The 18,919-nt window shown below is 41.0% G+C and overlaps 1 protein-coding gene across 1 annotated transcript; it reads right to left on the bottom strand.

Annotated features, from left to right (window-relative positions):
- Window positions 1–245: 245 nt before the first annotated feature.
- slc6a17 (solute carrier family 6 member 17) lies at window positions 246–18,482 on the bottom strand. The gene is made up of 12 exons (XM_079674195.1): window positions 18,148–18,482; window positions 14,768–15,185; window positions 11,419–11,576; window positions 9,840–9,966; window positions 8,584–8,765; window positions 7,400–7,510; window positions 6,173–6,414; window positions 5,862–6,054; window positions 5,529–5,721; window positions 5,278–5,437; window positions 4,681–4,843; window positions 246–4,545 (listed from the first exon to the last, which is right to left on the bottom strand). Exons 2-12 carry the CDS (start codon window positions 15,066–15,068, stop codon window positions 4,183–4,185), a joined length of 2,193 nt encoding a protein of 730 aa, XP_079530321.1. The 5' UTR covers window positions 15,069–15,185; window positions 18,148–18,482; the 3' UTR covers window positions 246–4,182.
- Between the last annotated feature and the right edge of the window lie 437 nt (window positions 18,483–18,919).

Below are 18,919 nucleotides of genomic sequence, written 5' to 3'. Positions count from 1 at the left end.
GGAAAAACTCTCAACTAATGGAGTATTACTTGTAGAGTATGGTCATGTAGAATAAGGCATTAATAAGTGTTTTATAATGACTAATAAAGAGCCAATATACTGCTAATATGCATGTTAATTAACAACTAGTTGATGGTTAATTTGTGTACCTTAAAATAAAGTGTTACCAATCTGTTTTACTGAATAACTCATCTTTTCATTTATTTCATATACTGTACATCAGAATAAATAAGACAAACACCATGGACTGTTTAATAAAAGTGATAATTTTAATTTAACTTTTGGCTCCAACATGTTTGTACAGTACATCTCTCATCACCCAAAACAGATCAGTTTCTGTCTCATTGTCAAACATTGGCTTCAGTTTTGTGCTGGCAGCCGCCACCGTTCCAGTGAGAAACACAGAAGAGAGATTGCTTACATTAGTGGTCCCAGTTCACTGTAACAACAGGATTAGATCAGCAGCACACAACACTGAGAGAGGAGAAAAGAAACACACACCTAAACACCAAAAACCTACATTACACAAACATACACCCACGTATACACATACACACAATCCCAGTCGCTCAGCTATTTTGATTAAGAACAACCGTACACTAACACCAAATACTAACAGACAGCAAAGTAATATTACCTACAGTACAAAAATCAAAAAATATCTCAAAAATATACAGTTATTATTTACAGCTCAAGTATACACATGTCACTCTATAGATATTCAGTGTGAATTTATCAGAATGTACATCAATATGTACAGTTTAAATACATTATCTTAAATACTATAAATATAACTGGGTTTTGTCACATAAAGACTATATGCACAGTTAAATGAATACACTATTACTTTATTTTTGATGAGTTAATCACTGTTATTCAACTGAGTTAACCGGAAAAGTTGCTTTATAGTACATAATGCAACACAGCTGACACATGGACAAGACAAAGAGACCCTGGAGTTAGAGTCTTTGATTTCAATGATAAATAGCAATATCAATTCTGAAGGCCAATATCTTATTACTGAGCAGAGCTGATATTTGTTTCCACTGTGCAGAGTATTTTTAAAGCGTTTAGCAAAGACCTGCTGTGCCTGGAGTGGAGAAGTGGAAAATCCTTGGCTAAATGTGACAAATTGTGCATCATGTCTTGTGTTTCGATTGTGCTCTCACATCAGACGTTTTCTCATGTATTTTTTGTGCAGATCAACCTGTAGCTAAGAAACAGACTTGTGGTGCATTTTAGCTTCTTGTGGACGGCTGTGAAATTAAATGTGCAGACTTATCCTCCATTGACCCTTTGTAGGAAGCAGGATTCAGACCATAACTAACATAATCTACAAGTTTCATCATCAACTTCACCCATACAGACTTATTTTTGTAATCATTAACTGGCTCTTGTTCACCATGCCATGAAACTAATTTGTGCTCACTTTCCTGTGCTTCCATAAATGTGCTTTAACTGTAATCCAAAGCTCCAGGTGCCGTCACCTGTTGTGCCATTCATGTCGTAAGCCATTTGACCAAAAACATCTGTTATTTTCAACATGTTATTGCAGTAGTTGCTGAATTTGCGCAAAACAAAAGGGGGGATAATCTGGCATTTTTAGACTTTAAACTGTGTTTAAATGTTCGTTATAGGGGGTATGAAGGTATGAATTCAACTATTCATACCTTCAATAAACACAAAGCTACAGTAGGAACAATTAAGGTGCCTAAAAACCTGAGCAGATGTAAGAGGCATGTAAGAATTCACACAACCACATATATAGAGAACAGTTTAGGAATTGGTCAAAACTTGCATTGGGGAAAATAGGGAGGACCTATCAAAGCCATGGAAGCATCAATCAGAACTGGTTTGATTACAGGGCAAAGTTCACACCAGACACACATACCCGTCTACGCTGTTCAAACATAATGCATAAAAACAATGTAAATTCTTAAAGATCTGTCGTACAAACACACAGGTAACTAACTGTCTTTGACAGTGGCTTGCGACACATTTGAGCCTTTCATGGATATTCAGACTTCTTTCTCTCTCTAAATAAATATTGCTGATTAAATCATCTTCTGTGGCAGCATTATTGTTATGACAAAACCTTTGTCAAACCTGTACTAAACAGACAACTCCAGGGTCTCTAACTAATTAAAGTGCTCAAGTGAATGAGACAAGAAATTGGTCCAACTCAACACACTACATTATCGAGAAGAAAAAAACTGACAAAAGCATAAGGCGAACAGAAAACAGAGAGGCTGTTCAGGCACCAAACAATGTGACTGACTGTGCTTCACATTACATCTGTTCAGTCTCTGTATTGGTGTTGTCAGGGAGGGGCCACTAGATGGAGAGTCATTGAATCCTCCACTGGCCAGCAGAGACACCCAGTGGTGACATCCTTGTATTACCACTTAATCCAAACATTTATATCACTGCACAATTTCCACATTAAACCCCAAAACGTACATTTTCATACAAGATATTTACGTTAAAAAAAGGCTTTAAGTTTCCACACCTCAGTTCACAAAATACATCAAAGTGTACATTTTAGTGCGTATGAAATGATGTCTGTCGTGGTTACAATTTGAGGAATGTACAACAATTAAACCCAGGATACTCCTTTTAGGGTTCACATGATGTCTCCACAGCGTGGCATGGCAGTGAACCTCTTACTAACAACATAGATGCTTTATATTGTTGTAGGACCTCAACAGTAAACTGTCTCATCTGTGTATTGCTGAGCAAACAACCGAGCAGGTGGAGCAGACAAAGCAAGGTGTCTGCTCTCCTCTTCTCCTCTTGCACATCAGAAGAGGATCTGTAACTATGGTGCGTTGCCACGGCTTCCCCTGGGTAACGCAGCTCTATTTTTAAAGAGGCAGGGTCACCGGGAGCTCTCATTCAGTGGCAGACTGACGCACACACACTTGAACACGCACATCTGCATTTACACAGAGACAATACTCACATTATCCAGTTATTCTATGTATGCCTCTCCAACATGCAGACAGGCGTGCTTGAGGCTGCTCTGCTCATCTTCACTGGTGCACTGTCACCTCTGCCCTTCTAAGGCATTGATACAAATGGAAACAATTGATTCAAGTGATTGATTCAAATGGAAAAGCTTTGTCTAGACCAGCCACGACGGGAACAGCACATAGATGTGCAATGCGGTTGGAAACAAGAGGTTGTTTAAAAGAGAAATGCTGCTCTGTTTTAAGGCTCAGAGATGCTAAACAATTATAGCGCGTTTCTGTGATTTGGGGATCATGGGAGTGTAATGAAGAGAAGAAGACTTTGTTTCGTACTACTGCTGTGTAGACTATATACACGACTTACAGGGACATCTCAGACTAGACAACAAGTATATACAGTATTCTACATCAGTGGGGAAAGAAGGGATAGAAGGAGATCCACAGTTTGATGTAAAGTACCCTACTTTGACTGGTATTATTGCTGATGCATGATAGGCACAATTCAGATGCAAGGTGTTTGTAAAACTGTTTACACTATCGGAATCACTTACTACATACTGTTTTGAATGCATTTGTTATCATTTTGTTTACAGGATGAGAGATGTTCTCATACGTTGATATAGATCATGAAAATATATGTTTTTTTTCTGAGTCTCCTTCCATCCTAACCCCACAAATAACAATCTGCTATAACTGAACATCAACAAGATGAGGATCTCCTAGATCTAGGAACATCTGAATGTCTCAAAAATATCCTTCTCCTAAACTGGTGACCATGCTGTTGAGTACAACGTAGAGCATTTTAGAGCCGCACACACCTTAACCTCAGTCAGAGCTCATTACAAAACAAAGCCTGCGGTGGACCCTTCTAAATCCATCCTCCCCTCTCTCTCTCTGCCGCTGTATTTTGTTGAAAGATGAAAAAGGTGGTCATATCTGGTCAAACTCACATTCCCTTGATCCCTTCATCACAGCTGGGATTGAGAGGAAATCGGCACTACGGCTCCTATTGCGGGGAAGAATCTCAGGCGGGGGGCGGAAGGGCAGAAAAGGAGGGATAGGGACTCAGCTCTGGAGGTTAAGGTGTTATGAATGCTGCAACAACCGGCAGTGGATTTTCTCTTCCTCTTGACTTCCTTGGTTGCTCCCTTTCTTCCTCTCTCCATCAAGGCTGGGGGTTTTAATGGACGGGAGGTTGTTTGAGCTCAGTGGATCATAGCTCAGACTCTGGCGAGCCGATGTTCTGGTAGCCTGTCTTGGTGCTGGTGCCGTAGTTGGTGTTGGTCATCTCCTGGGTGCCGCCGGGGCCGAGGTAAGGGCGTGGGGCGGGCATCGGGGAAGGAGCCTCGCTGGGGTTCTTGCCGAGGATGAAACGCTGCTCGTCCTGCTCTTCCAGGTTAGAGATGTCCTTCATCATGCCTTTACGGTAGGAGACGGACAGTTTGTTGGAGCCGTCCGAGATCAGGTTGTAGTGGCGGAGGAGGAAGACGATGGGTAAAGGCAGCATGGCCACCACGATGAGGGAGTAGGCCATGGCTAAAGCCCAGGGAGGGTAGCTGTGGAATTGTTCTGCTCCCTGGAAAACAGAGGTACAGAGGCAAGAGGATGAAATCAACATCATGCAAAAAATAAAATAGTATGTCTGGTGATGTTTTAACTCTTTATTTGTTCATTCTTTGTATAAATCCAGATAAACCAGAGCAACACCCACCTCAGCCTCTACCCAGGCGTTGTATCCTGCAGGACTGATGGCCATCTCAATGACAGTGGCGATGATGAGCAGCACCAGAATGGCTGGAGAAACGTACTTCCACATGTAGTAATAGAAAGAGTACGGCCTGAAACCAAGCATGTCCTCCAGGTCCTGCATGAACCTGCGAGGAAGTGAAAGAGAGTGGGGCAATAGCTTAGATTCCTGAGTCCTACTGCATCATCCCCATCATCATTCAACCTGAATGCGTTTTTAAACATTTGGTTAACATTCAGAATAGAAACAACACTACAAACTAATTAATTGTTTAGGTTAAGGTCAAATATTATGGTTTGGTGTAAAATAAGTACATTGTTCCATTATTGAAGTCACGGATGTAAATGTACCATACAATCAAGAGTGATAGATTCATATTCGTGACACGTGTGAATGATCATTATTTTGTGTCATTGCCCACATAACAATGGTTTTCACATCTATAAATTGTAAAGCATTCAAAACACTCTTTTTACAAATGGATCAGACACGGCACACTTCTACAAGCTTTCTTATAATGACTTATATCCTAGGTGGCTTCAGTCTATTTATCCGCATTACCTCTCAGTGCCGTAGATCCATGCTACAGAGATGTTCTCCAGGAACACCACCACAGTGAGAGGCAAACCAGCGGAGTAGTCGTCAAACATGGTGACGAAGTAGTTCCCTGAGCGCTGCACAAACAGCAGGCCTAACAGGAAGGCTATGACACAGCAAGCCACTGAGAAAGAGAAGAAGAAACAGCCTGTGAGTATCGCACATATTTAAGTTCATCCAGTTAAAGAGAGTCAAATTAAAGACAGTCTGCTCACCACACAGGATCTCTTTGCGGATCTTGAAAGCATCCAGTATGGGCGTGGTGATGCCGGTCATGGTGCCGATCATGCTGCCCAGACCCAAGTTGATCAGCATGAAGAAGAACATGACGGACCAGAAGGGGCTGGCAGGGAAATGTGTCATGGCCTCTGTGAAAGCGATGAACGCCAGACCAGTGCCCTGAACCGCCTGGAGGACGTAGAAACAAAGATGGTGGTCAAAGGTGGTTAATGATAGCTGAGGTGCCGTATACAAAGGAGTGATCTAATGTGGGAAATCACCCACTTTCAGTTGAATTAATTATAGTGAAGCTATGTTACGACTCTGACCTTGTTGAGCTCGTCCTCCAGCAAGCAGGAGTCCAGGCCCAGCTGGTCGAAGATGTCCTCCTTCACCGTTTTAATGACGCCGTACATCTCCGTGTAGTCCTCTGTGGACAGGTGAGAGAAGTTGATGTGAGGTGGGATGAGCTCTTTGCTCAGCACACCTGTGTTTAGGAAGCCAATAATCTTCTCTGCATTACTGCCAAGGAAAATAGAAAATGTGGAGAAGGATGTTTTGGTGAGTGCAGGTTTTAGTATGAAACGATTGCCAAAGAGGGATTAGTCAGGTAGCATTTGTTAAAGTACAACACACTTACTCGACAACACACTTCTCGTTCATGATGTTCGCCTTGAATCCCAGGACAGCAAACACAACTAAAGTGGCGAGGATGGAGGTCACAAAGTTGATGACAGAGACCAACGCTGCATCAAAGTGACAGTTGTTTTCTCTCTTGTTGTAGCTGGAGAAAGCGATAACTCCTCCGAAGCCCAGACCGAGAGCAAAGAACACCTGCGTGGCTGCTTCTCTCCACACCTGCGGCTCCAACATCTTTTCCAACTAGAGAGAATACAGGAGAAATGTCATATGTTCTGTCATTTAACCTCCTAAACACCCCTTAGACATTGACATACTGCCTTCAAGTAGTTTATTTACAACAATTTATATATATTCTACCCCTTTGAACACTTGATAGAAACTACTGCTAACTGTGAGAGAAATAATATAATTTATTTCAAGCAGGCCCTTAAAATGTAAAAATACATGTCTTACGTCATTTCAAGTTTCTCATGTTTTCAATGTTAACCCCCTTGTAATTAAGCATTTGGCATTTTTGGAAACTATGGGATTGGAAACAGGCAGATTAAAACAATTATATAATCTTATCTCTTAACTAAGATATTAATGTTTTGTTTTGTGAGGAAACACAGAACTGTTTGAGTTTACTTTAAAATGCATTATAATGATGTGAACCATCAGCTTCATGACATAACCGGAGGCCAAAAGTTAATCTCAGTTTATTCCAAAAACTCTAAATCCCTTGAGCCCTCCCTCTGTTGTTACTACTTTCTGTCATCTGACATGATATGATTACAACCTACTTGCATCACTACATTCAACCTAAAAACAAAGAATTTCCAATCTTTAAACGTACAGTATGTAATGATTATTTTTTTTCTGGTATTAAAGATGTTCACCACCAGAGGGGGACATCAACCCAACACAGGACACACTGTGTTAAATGACATTTATGTATGAGTGGATTTGAATGGCCTTGCTGGGGAAGCAACAAAAAACATGAACCACTCACAGCTGAGCAGCTTGCAAAGACAAAGTGTCACTTGTGTTACATGTCTGTCGTGCTAATAGTCTGTGAATGAGTGATCAGATTAAGAACCAAGACTCCCCTCCAGCACACTACAGTTACATTGTGGACAATCTTAGCAAAGTACTACATATTATATTATTTTAATGGGGAAAGTTCCCCCAAATCCTGCAGATGCAACGCTGTTCTAGATTTTCATTGTTTCACTTTTTCTCTCACCTTAGGGGTGAACATGTGAGCGATGCCGTCCACTGCTCCCTTCAGCATCAAACCTCGCACCAGGAAACAGAAAAGCACCAAATACGGGAAGAGAGAGCTGAAGTACATCACCTAAAAGAGAGAGAAAGTCAAGTCCCTTACAGTGTTGCCATGGACACGCTTTTCGAAGGCCTCACACAGGGAGGACCAACATATACACACACACACACACACACACACACACACACACACACACACACACACACACACACACACACACACACACACACACACACACACACACACACACACACACACACACACACACACACACACACACACACACAATGAATCAATCCCAAAACTGACTTGTGTTTGCTTTGCACTGAATTTGTGAAATCTTACCAAACGTGGAAAGGATTCTTTGAGATTTGGATGGATGCGTCAAAATTCTGTCCTCCAGCATTGCAGGGAATCAATGCAGTGCTAACGATACTAATTGGATTACCACGATTAGTGTTTAAAAATAAACTGTCAGACCTCTGCGATTTGAGTATTTTCCTTATCAAAGTGTGCGCTGGATGTTGCGTTTCGAAATATGACTCACTCTCTGGATCGGGATTACAGGATGTTGTTGGAGTTGTTGCCAGTAGCAGCATTTCCCATCTGCATTCTGAACCAGTCTTTGCTTGGTACAGTTTAAGCTTATTAATGTTGCATGTTTATCTCTTTCATAATATAAATGAGATCTGAAAGTAGACTACTAGTGATGGGAGGCTTTAGCATCAAAAGCATTAGCAAAGTATATAAAACACTCACTGATGAGGATTAAAAATAGCTCCTGAAATTATTTTTTGATAGCATCTTTCTAAAGTCTATGGTAAGGTTGACTCTAAAGAGACTTGCAGGGAAGACATCATTTGGTTGGGTATATCATCGCTCTTATTCCTTTCGTCGTTATTTTTAAAACATGTTAAAGCTTCAAAATTCTGCGTTTTTTTTACTGACACGTGTTTTATTTGGAGGATTGTTCAAATCTGTAAGGCTTGTTTTGACCACAGACATAATTTGACCAAAAACCCATTGACTTCGAGGCAAGGGAACTGGAAGTGCTAAAAAGGCAAACTAATGTTTGGGTTTTAGGACTGAATGTACCTATAATTTGCAGGCTGTGCCCCTGCTTATAAGCCATGGAGACCCCGTACCTTCCCAGATGACTGGATGCCCTTGATGACAGCCAGGCAGACCAGGATCCAGGCCACCAGCAAGGACAGAACCATCTTCCAGTTCAGGCCGCCCGTGTCATCGATAGAGCTGGTGATGTTGAGAGTCTGGCGGTACCAGAAGTAAGTGGTAGCCGAGCTTTTATCACACTCTGGCACCACGACTGCAACAACAACGAGGACAGGGGAAGATATGGTATAAACAATGCTGCCATAGTGTTGGTCATGAGTTTTACAGGGATTGGGATATTATCAGATAAACATATTTTTGTAAACAAACTATCGTGGAAGAAATATTTGGCTTAAAATAAAGTAGCTAACCCAGAATTTCCTGTACATTTCTATGCATTTTACATGCATAACAGCCCCTCAGGATTAAAAACAGCACTTGTAACTGTCTGTAACTGTCAGATAATGTTGTGAAGAAGAAAGTTCTTATAAATGTACCTGGCTGAAATACTTTCCTACCCTGCACATAGCTTAACTAAATCCTGTTGGATGCTCCACAACATACTAGCTGCATATTCAGCATCCTGAACAGAGTGGACACCCCACCCTCTCATGGTAATGTAAGCTGATGCTGTTGCTCTGCCAGAACCTGCATGTGCCTCCACCACAGCCACCAGCTGCCAGTCATTCTAGGTACTAACACTATCGGCCGGGTCATCCCATCTGACAGACTTCAGTGACAGAGTGGCTCTGTAGGATGACGTGGAGGGCCATCCCAGCTAGAGACGGCACAAAAACGTATCTGTTATCCTGCAGATGCTCTGCTGTTTCACTGCAGAGCAACAAAGACACGTTCTTCAGCTTTAAGCATCGCCCTGCATAGCCTTGTGTGCATCTGCTGAGACACTCTGGTGCATATGCAATTGTCTTGCAGTATTCATTTTACTGGTGTCAGAGGCTTTACAGTGAAGAGGCATTTTGTATGGGAACCATACTGATGCAAACCTCTGTTATCGTTGCAGCTGTGTTGTGCAACAATTTGTCGACGAATGTATTAGTCCATTGACCAAAGATAAGAAGCAACTTGATAGCTGATGTATCATGTTCTTATAACATTTCCTGCTTTCCACAGTTTTATAGCATATTGAAGGGAATTTCTTTAGGTTTTTGACTGACAAAATAAGACATCTTTCAATATTTTCTGACATTTATGTACCAACTGACTATTTAAGAAAGTTATCTGTAGTTTAATGGACACTGAAACTATTCTTAGCTGGGACCCTACTCACTTGCTTGGCTTCCATTTATCTGGATGGGGCATTCTGCCCAAGGCAGTGGATACTGGAAAGACTGGAAGAAATAGAAGATGCTCCAGCCGATAATCACATTATAGTAGAGGCCCACGAAACCACAAACCTGAGGGGAAATGAGATAAAACAGCAATACTCGTCAATCTGAAAAACAACAACTGTCTCCGCACATAACCTACAGACAACACAGGGGACAAACAACATGGACTTTGTTGAGGTGGACACCTCTTTGTAAGTCAGGATAGAGATGCCGAGCACACAGCTTAAGTCGGGAGTGTGTATGAATTATTGAGCTGTTTGCTCTCAGCAGCCAAGGCTGGGGTCCTCTATGAGAAGGTATTTATAGCTGCTGAATCTCCCTCTGCCACATCCAGCCTGTGACACGCCTCACTGCCCCAGGCCAGGCCTTTCCCTCCAATCTTTTGCACTAGATTGATTAAAACACTGTTAAAACAAGTGACGAACAGAAAGCCTGATGCAGTGAAATCACTGCCTGATTTAGGCTGATGGGATAGGGACATGAAGGGTCACTGCAGATGATGGGGACAGATTATGACAGATTGTGACAGATTATTTGCGCTGATCTTTGCATGCCGCTTGCTGTAAAACATCAAGAGGGAGTAATACAAGACAGAGAAAGGAGACCAGCAGACTGAGTCACACAGCACATACTGCAGGTTGTCTGCACATTACATGTCCGACTGTGAGCCTAGAAGGGAAAATGAGAAAATCTTAAATACTATACAAATCCAAAAATGTTTTGGATGTTTCAGCATCTGAAATACACATAGCATTGCTTCAAAGCCTGCAATAATTATATCAACATATTACTGTTAGTGGGTTTTTATAAGAGGGATCATAAATTCTCACTAAAAGGTTTATTTAGGATTCTTCCATTAAAAGCAACGAGTTTAGGTTGTCAGTTTGTAAACTCACAAAAGTAATCTGCTCTGTGATTATCTTCTGAAATTGTAGCTCTATATTTTGTTTACAGTCTGTGCGGCTGACTGGAACAATGTGACATGGCCTTTTCCACTATATATTGAAGTCATTAATAAATCAGGCTTTCTCCAGTAGGTAGGCACTCAAACTGTTTAATGGGACAGGTTGCTTTTCAATTGACAGGTGAGTGGAAAGAGGGGCTGTGGTCAACATTATGTTACAATAGTTTTTATGGGGGAGATAATCATCTGATTGCTAAATCTTTAACCTCCCCACTGGATGTTGTCCACTGTGTAAACCACTGATTTACATTGTAATTGACATGGTTTAAACTGAACTTGTAAATTAAACTACAATTATTTTACAGTCACCATTTAAGCCAAAAGAGGGTTTAGTGTTTGATATTCCAACAATAAACGTTGAGTGTGTGCAGTGACACTTTAAATGTGAGGTCACAAACTGGCTACGGAAATATTTTTACGAAGAATTTTAACATCTTAGTACTGACTTGTAAACCATTAAATATTTTGTTGCCATTTTAGTATTTCTGCTGCTGTACCTTGTCAAACTTGAATACATTAGGAAATAAGGTTAATGTGCTCGTGTTGGTGCTTACCATCAGACTGGAGACCCCAATTCCTCCCAGCTGAGGGTAAACGTAGTTCCAGACCCCGATGCTGCCGCGCCTGATCCTCTGACCCACTGCCAGCTCCAGGAAGAACAGAGGGATGCCGATGAGGATGAGGAGAATAAAGTAGGGCACAAGGTATGCACCTGTGACAGAGGAGGGGAAAAGGAAGGTGGCATTAATACAAAGTGTACAGTTACTCTGGATCGCTGAAATCCATGATAGCTAATCCGAGGGACATTGTTAAGTTCTCTCTGTCAGGTTCTATTTTTGGCGTTAATTCCATATTATCCATCCTTCTCTTCCTATTTTACCTTTCACACTCTCACTGTCTCGCTCTGTACGTCTACGACAACATAAATATACCTCTCCAAGAGACAAAGCAGAGAGAGAGAGCAGCCGGCTCTCAAAGACAACAAGTCCCGTCCAGTCTGTACTGCTTACGTCAGGACATGAAGGGGCACCATGGAGACAAAACCATCCACAGCCAGAGAGGACGGGCTCACGCTGACGGACAGCTGGGAGGAGCAGCCTGCTTCCAGACCAAAAACCAATGACGTTCGACTCGATCAAAGACACTGATCACGTCATGAGGGGCTATTAGAGTTAACAGCAGACAAAGGAAGCAAAGACAGGGGCACAGTGTCGTCTCATCGTGTGGTATTATTATCTGGACCGTTAGAAGAGACTGTGCTGCTACTTTTACTGATCTTTGATGTTTATTCTGAGCAGCAAACAGGCAGAGGAAATCAAAACGATCAAAAAGACCAGGAGTAGCTCATTACTTTGAACTAGACCTTCACCTTTCATCTGGCTCTCTGAATTTCAAAGGTTGGATATATATTTGATAAAAACTATTTCAGACATGATTATGGCGATTTCAAACCAGGATAAATGTACTCAACTAACATACTTAGAGTGGGCAGCCATATTAGTTAAGTTTAGCATTAGTTAAAAGCTAATACTGGACTAATCAAACTGTCATTTAAAATAAATGTAATCTTGCCTTTATCTTTTTTTCCTTTAATATAACATATTTTTCTGTCACTGAGCAATACCTCAATCTCTACTTACTTTATTTCCATTGGTTTGTTTTTAGGCCTTAAACCCATCCAGGGGGTCATTGTGGATTTGAGTAACAAATAAAGATAATAAACCCTTTCCTCTTTAGTCTCCTGTCATAATTCCTTAATCCGTTTATCTTTTGACAGCTTCATAAAAACCATTTTGTTCCCTATTTCCCCTAAAAACATTTACTTGGTACCCTTTTTTTCTTGTCCTGCAGGAAACACAAATGTTAACAGTAAAGTAAAGACACATTTTAACATACATTATGCAAGTACCACCAGGAGACACAAGCAAGATCATACACATTAACTACTAAAATTATTTATTTGTAAGGCAGGATAAATGAATTTGTCTTCCATACCTCACTAAGCTAGATAGATGAGCCCAACATGATATTCTGTTTCCCATAGATTTAATTTTTACTTTATTACATTATTTGATTTATTGATTATTGTCTTTATGATAAAAAAACGATAGCATATATAAACTTTCACTTGAGTTGAAATGTTGAGAGAGACAGAAAAAGATAAGACATAATAGACAGGAGACCATTCGTCCTCATCTCTGGGACAAGCCCCGGCAAGACAATGCAACACCTCCTACTGAGTGAAAATCCAACGGGGATACACACTCACTGATTAAAACGATCCATCTTTGTTATATCATGCATTGCAAATACCCTCTTTACACACACACGCCTCCTACACAAGGTAAACCAACAATGTCTGAAAGCCCATGAAATCAGTATTTACACTTCACTTCCTCCATCTTAGTCATCACCACCCTTGCAGCAAATCATAATACCAAAGAGATATGACAAAGAAACCTGCAAGAACAGCAAATTAAATGCAAAAAATGAGATTTCAGAGCATATTACCAGACCCTTCAATGTTACCTCGTCTTGCTGGGGGAAAATTATCTCATCTTGTAGCTGCTGACGTCTCAGAAATGTTAAAGAGTCTGACTTGCACTATTAGCTGGCTAATTGTTTGACAGGCTGCAATTTATCAAAGAGGAGGAAGCGGCAGCAGGCAATCTGAGCTGGGTCTGAAACGAGGAAAAGGTGCAGACCACTCACCGACAATATGTACTTGTTATGAATTGCAATGTGCTTGGAATCTCTCTGTTAGATAACAGATTTTTGTTACATGATTTGATCATAAAATCACTGTACGACTCTACTATAATAATTAATCATCGTCTCTAAGGAACTGTTTCACATTTTTGGATGTTATCTTATTTTCTTCCTTGTTAAGAGTTTGTGTTTGTCATCGATGAAAGTGCCTTTCCTTAAATGTTGAAGTATACGTTTCATAAAAAATGAAGTTAAATGGAGGCAGAGAATATTATTTACATGATATGGTTATGTGAACAAATTAAACTTCATAAAAGATTATATTAAGATTCTATGATTTAATCCTGGGTTATTTTAGAAAAGCCTTGTTGCAGTGTGTAATCATCTTCATTTCACTTCACTAACTTGTCTGAGCAGATGGTTAATGACTCAGAATAATGCTGAGAGTCTGTCTGCTGCCTACGGTGCTGAGATGTTGTGGCAGTTTGGACGAGGTGGCTGAAACTGTCACCACAATGGATTGTTCTTGAATGAAATGCTAACAATCTGTGAAGAGTAACTGGTCATCTAACACACACAGCACTGGTAGTGCTGTGTGTGTTAGATTCAACAAAAGACAGAAAATAGAGAATAATATTTTTGACTTTAACAGGAAGACGAAATTCTTTCTATAATGTCATGCAAATGAAGGTTGAGCAATTCATCATTACATGTCACACCAATCCGAAAGACCAGTGGACATTATTAATCAAATCATGTCTCAGGAAATAGTTGCTACAAGACTGTGGATCAATAAATGCAAATGTCATGCTCAAACCAAATGATTAAATCAAAGTTGTCACATGCTATTTAGTTTTTCAACAAGGAATTGCAATTTGAAGAAAATCAATTATCCTCAGTAAGTTAAACATTGATTAAATAAAAGCACGTTCTGTGTAGCAGTAATGTACAATGTCTGTTTAATGCCTGAGTCTTATAATGGATAGAAAAACCCTGCTGTTAGCATCATGATGGCTAACCTGTTTGGGACATTATGATGTTAACAAAAACTCCTAAACACCGTCAATATAGAGGTCAGCAAAAACCACTGAGGCCAAGTCTGTATCACAAAATGTCGGGAGTGTATTTTTATGACAGGCCGATTGAAACAGACACAGAAGAGTTGAACACAGTCATGTATAGACATCCACCCACCTCCACCGTTCTTCTGGCACAGGTAGGGGAACCTCCAGACATTACCCAGGCCCACAGAGAAGCCCACCTGGGCCAGGATGTACTCCAGCTTGTTGTTCCAGGCAGGTCGGCCGTCCTCTGCGTCGGGGTCTGGGGAGGGGATCAGGGCCTTCACTGGAGCGGTGGAACCAGGACTCAGACCCATACTCATCTGACTGTTCTTATAGTCCATGGGGTGCTCCAGGGACAGCAGGTCAGCCACCGACTCCGTGACCGGCTCATTGCTGTGCTCCCGCTGCGTCACCTTGGTGTTCTTTGGCATGGCGGCAACACCGGATCTCCTTCAGGCTGAAGACGGTAGAGGCGAAAAGGGAAATCTGAGGTGACGGACTGAAGGGGGATCAGACGGGAAATAAAGTTGTGCTTATTTTTCTTTAATCTGTGAAGAGAAAGAGTTGGAGACAGACAGAAAATAGGTCTTAGAGAAAGAAGTACTTTATCTGAATTTAGCATAAAATGTGCACAGCTTTTCCTGTTTGCTAGTAAGCTCATACACTATTTTAGATTGGTAGTAAAACTGCAGCACTGTAGAGGCATAAAGTGAGGTATTTCAGTAATCCACTTCATTACGCTGAATGAGACAAAACCATTGAATTACAATTCATTTCACAGCAGAGCCCTTTATGCTAAAGTACAGTCATGTGAATAGCAGAACAATCTCTGTGTGTGTTAGTCTCAGGCGAACATGGGGCAATACAACTAAAGCCTTTAAGCACAAGCTACTTTGGTTAATAACATCTGTATTTATTTCTCATCTTATGTCTGCAGTTCGTTTTAAGATTTCAGAGGTTTTGATAAAAGATTTCAAGAGCAGAGTGCTCCTGAAAAGAGAACCCTGAAGTTATTTTCTCCAAGTTCTCTGGTATGTGACACCTTTTAAGAGGCCCTTTGCAACTCCAATCCAACACTAATTCTGTGTGTAGTGCCTCCCTTGAGGGAAATGGTGTAGACAACAACACAGTATAAAAGCTACTGTGTTATAGAAGGTCAGATCCTCCTGCATAAATTCCTTTTTTAACCCCGCTCTTGAATGATGTTATAGAGGTGATCCTCATTTCAGGTTTGGTGGCCTACCTCTGCTGTGAAACACACTCGGAAACAATGTAAACACCAAAACTAATCCTTCATAGCTGCAAGCATTTAAACCTCAAAATGGCATGACCGTTGACCCTTCAAGAGTAGTGTTTTTAAATGAGTCAATTAGCATTCATTGCCCATTTACTAATTAACTAAAGGTCAGCTTTACAGTGAATGATGAAGACCATCTTATTTAAATGCCATAAAAGCAGCTGCATGAGAGATGCAAACTGAGCAATTTCATTCCTCTGCATGTTTTTAAAGCTAGGCTAAGTTAAATGCTCTTTGATGCCATGCGTACTTGTAAATGTCAATAACTATGTAAATGTAGCCTGTAAATATAATGTATAATGTCCTTTATTGTTTTATGTTGTTTTATGTTTCATGTGGAACCTATTTGCTGCAGGTCTCCCTTGAAAAAGAGATATATGATCTCAATGGGACCAATCTGGTTAAATAAAGGTTTGAAATTAAATGAAATGCAAACCAGACTTTGATGTTTTCACGTTTAGATCCGACTTTTCACTCAAGAGCAGTGAAAGGAAACCAGAGGTGTTTGATGTGAAGACAAGGCCCTTTAATCCAAAATCAGATGCAGCCAACTGAAATTAGCAGGGCTTTTATTCACAGTGACTTCTCAAAAACGGTTGCCAGCCGGCTGGACTCTGAGCCCACCCAAAAGGGCACTCCAGCAGCACGCACATCACATTCCTCAACAGTGGCTGCTGCCTGAGCCCCTGCAGTCACGACACGCAGCAGCTCGGAGGCTGAGAGCCCGACACAGATCCTAGAACAGTAGTGACCTTTCCCACAGCAGTCTGCAGCTACACACACTGAGTCATCATCAAACTCTCTCCAAATGAGGTGTGAAGCAATGATGTGCATTTTTGCAAAACATTGTTTGGCCACACTGCAGAGTTTTTGGATGTTGTGATTGGAGTTTTAACGCATGTCTTGCATTACTTTTCTTATGAATGGAACCGTTGTTAGCAACAAACCACTCACTACTTATGTGGATGGTGGTTCTCACTCTTTATAATTATGTGCAGTGAAAGTTGTTTTAAATTCATACAGAAATACACCAGCAACTTTCAGACTTTCACAGCGTGTGCTGCTGACACAGATGGCACATTACAGAGACAGCAGGACTTCACATGCAGTGCAAGACAGATATGACTCAGTTATCAATCTCTATCTGAGGGAAACATGGTGAGTTTTTTTTTTATACTGCGGAGAATAAAATGCATTAAATGAGGAGCATTAAGGATCAAAGACGATAAATGAATATGTGCTGCAGAAAGTTAAGTTTATATTTACTTTCTAAAACGACCGGTGGTGACAGACTTCTAAGAGGTTTATTCTGATACCTTTAACTGTTTATCTCCTAATTCGCCATGGACAGTTTGGTTTTAATTATGTAACAGCACAGGTTCTCTGTTTATTCTTAGAAAATACGATCCACTTTTATCTCATCTGGTTGCTAAGCAATGGCTCCTCCTGCGAAATTGAAATCCATCCCTGCACCATCAGTGGTCGCCTATCTCTCTTAACATCTCCAAAAGGACAAACATGATATTCCATGAGGGTCTCCTGCAAATAACATGGAGCTGCTATGACAGGACGATAGATATTGACTAATCTGGGGATGATGCTCAGTGTTGTGGGATCTATTGGAGGGTAAACAGGCAGCAATCACTGACAGATTAACGTGTCAATGTCAAATATAAGGTGTTGACAGATGCCACCCCCCAGAGTGATTTGGTCGTGAACACAAAAATAAATTCTGACAGGTACAAAACAGCACCTGCATGGAAATGTTCAGGCACGCTCCAGACACACAGGCCCATCTGCCACAGCTCGGGGAATGACTCTGAACGTGAATATAACCTCTGATGCTTATTCAAGGTCAAATGAATCACATATTGATGGTAAGGAAAAGATGCAGGCAAAAACCGAATACAAGTCAGCAGGTTATCAGCTGCACCGCATATGTTGTAATTTTGAGATCAAAATGTAGACACATGGCGTTGCCTCGGCAGACACGGGGGATGAATGAGCGACGCTCACCGTCAATGTTGCAGCGAAAGCACCATCTGCCAGGCAGAGAGGTAAAAGCTGACCATCGTCTTTATCGAGTCAAATCAAAAGGGTGGTTTTCTGTGCGGGGCTGGTTATTCGAGCGATTCTCGACAATGCAGTTTATAGAAACAAACATAGAGCTTTTTAAAAATTGATTAAATTGAGAAAATGGTTGCAATTCTTACCTCGTGTGGTCTGCAGAACGGGATGTACCGTGCGAGTCAGTGTGACAGTAGGCTATGAATCCAAAGTGAGTGTGCGGTCTCTTCATTCAGGCTCCGTGTACATCTTTGCGCGCAAAGGGATGCGAAATCAGCCTGCAGTCACACAAGGCGCATGGTGCGTAAAGTCTGACGCAGGAGCTCAACGCCTGCCACAAGTTTGGTTTGCTATATTAACATCAACTAGTTCAGATAAAGGCTTATTGCAACTGTGCGATGTGCTGCATCAGTGCAAAACACCTGCCCACACCTCTGGTATCCACGTGCTTATGGCTGTGTTGTGGGATAAATCAGTTCTGGAGAAATTACTATGGCAAGTCACGACGAAGTCTGACGCAGGTTTGACGCACCCGCTTGAGCAGACGTCAGTAGTTGTTAAAAAAAAAAAACATCTGCAGTGTTCCCAGGACGATAATAATAAGAGCACACAGGTAGGCAAACGAAGTGATTGAAAATGACGCTTATTCAAATCAAATTCATTCATTAGATTGTTCAACGTTCCTCAGCTTCCCTAATGATTAATATATATATTATTATATTATTGCCTGCTGTACAATGAGTATATTTAAACTGATGGCTATCAGTCATACTGTACACAACTTACTTCAAAGACAGAGACTTTATGTTAATAGACATGTCACAATTCACTGGTGTGACCACAGTGATGTAGACCAAAATAGTTGGTTGTGAAAAGACCGTGCTCCCTAATAGAGGTTTCTCAAGTGTAAATAATTTG

Source organism: Notothenia rossii (assembly GCF_949606895.1).
Source record: "Notothenia rossii genome assembly, chromosome: 4".
Lineage (NCBI taxonomy): Eukaryota > Metazoa > Chordata > Actinopteri > Perciformes > Nototheniidae > Notothenia > Notothenia rossii.
The sequence above is the reverse complement of the archived record's forward strand: the minus strand, read 5'-3'. Positions and strand labels throughout refer to the sequence as shown.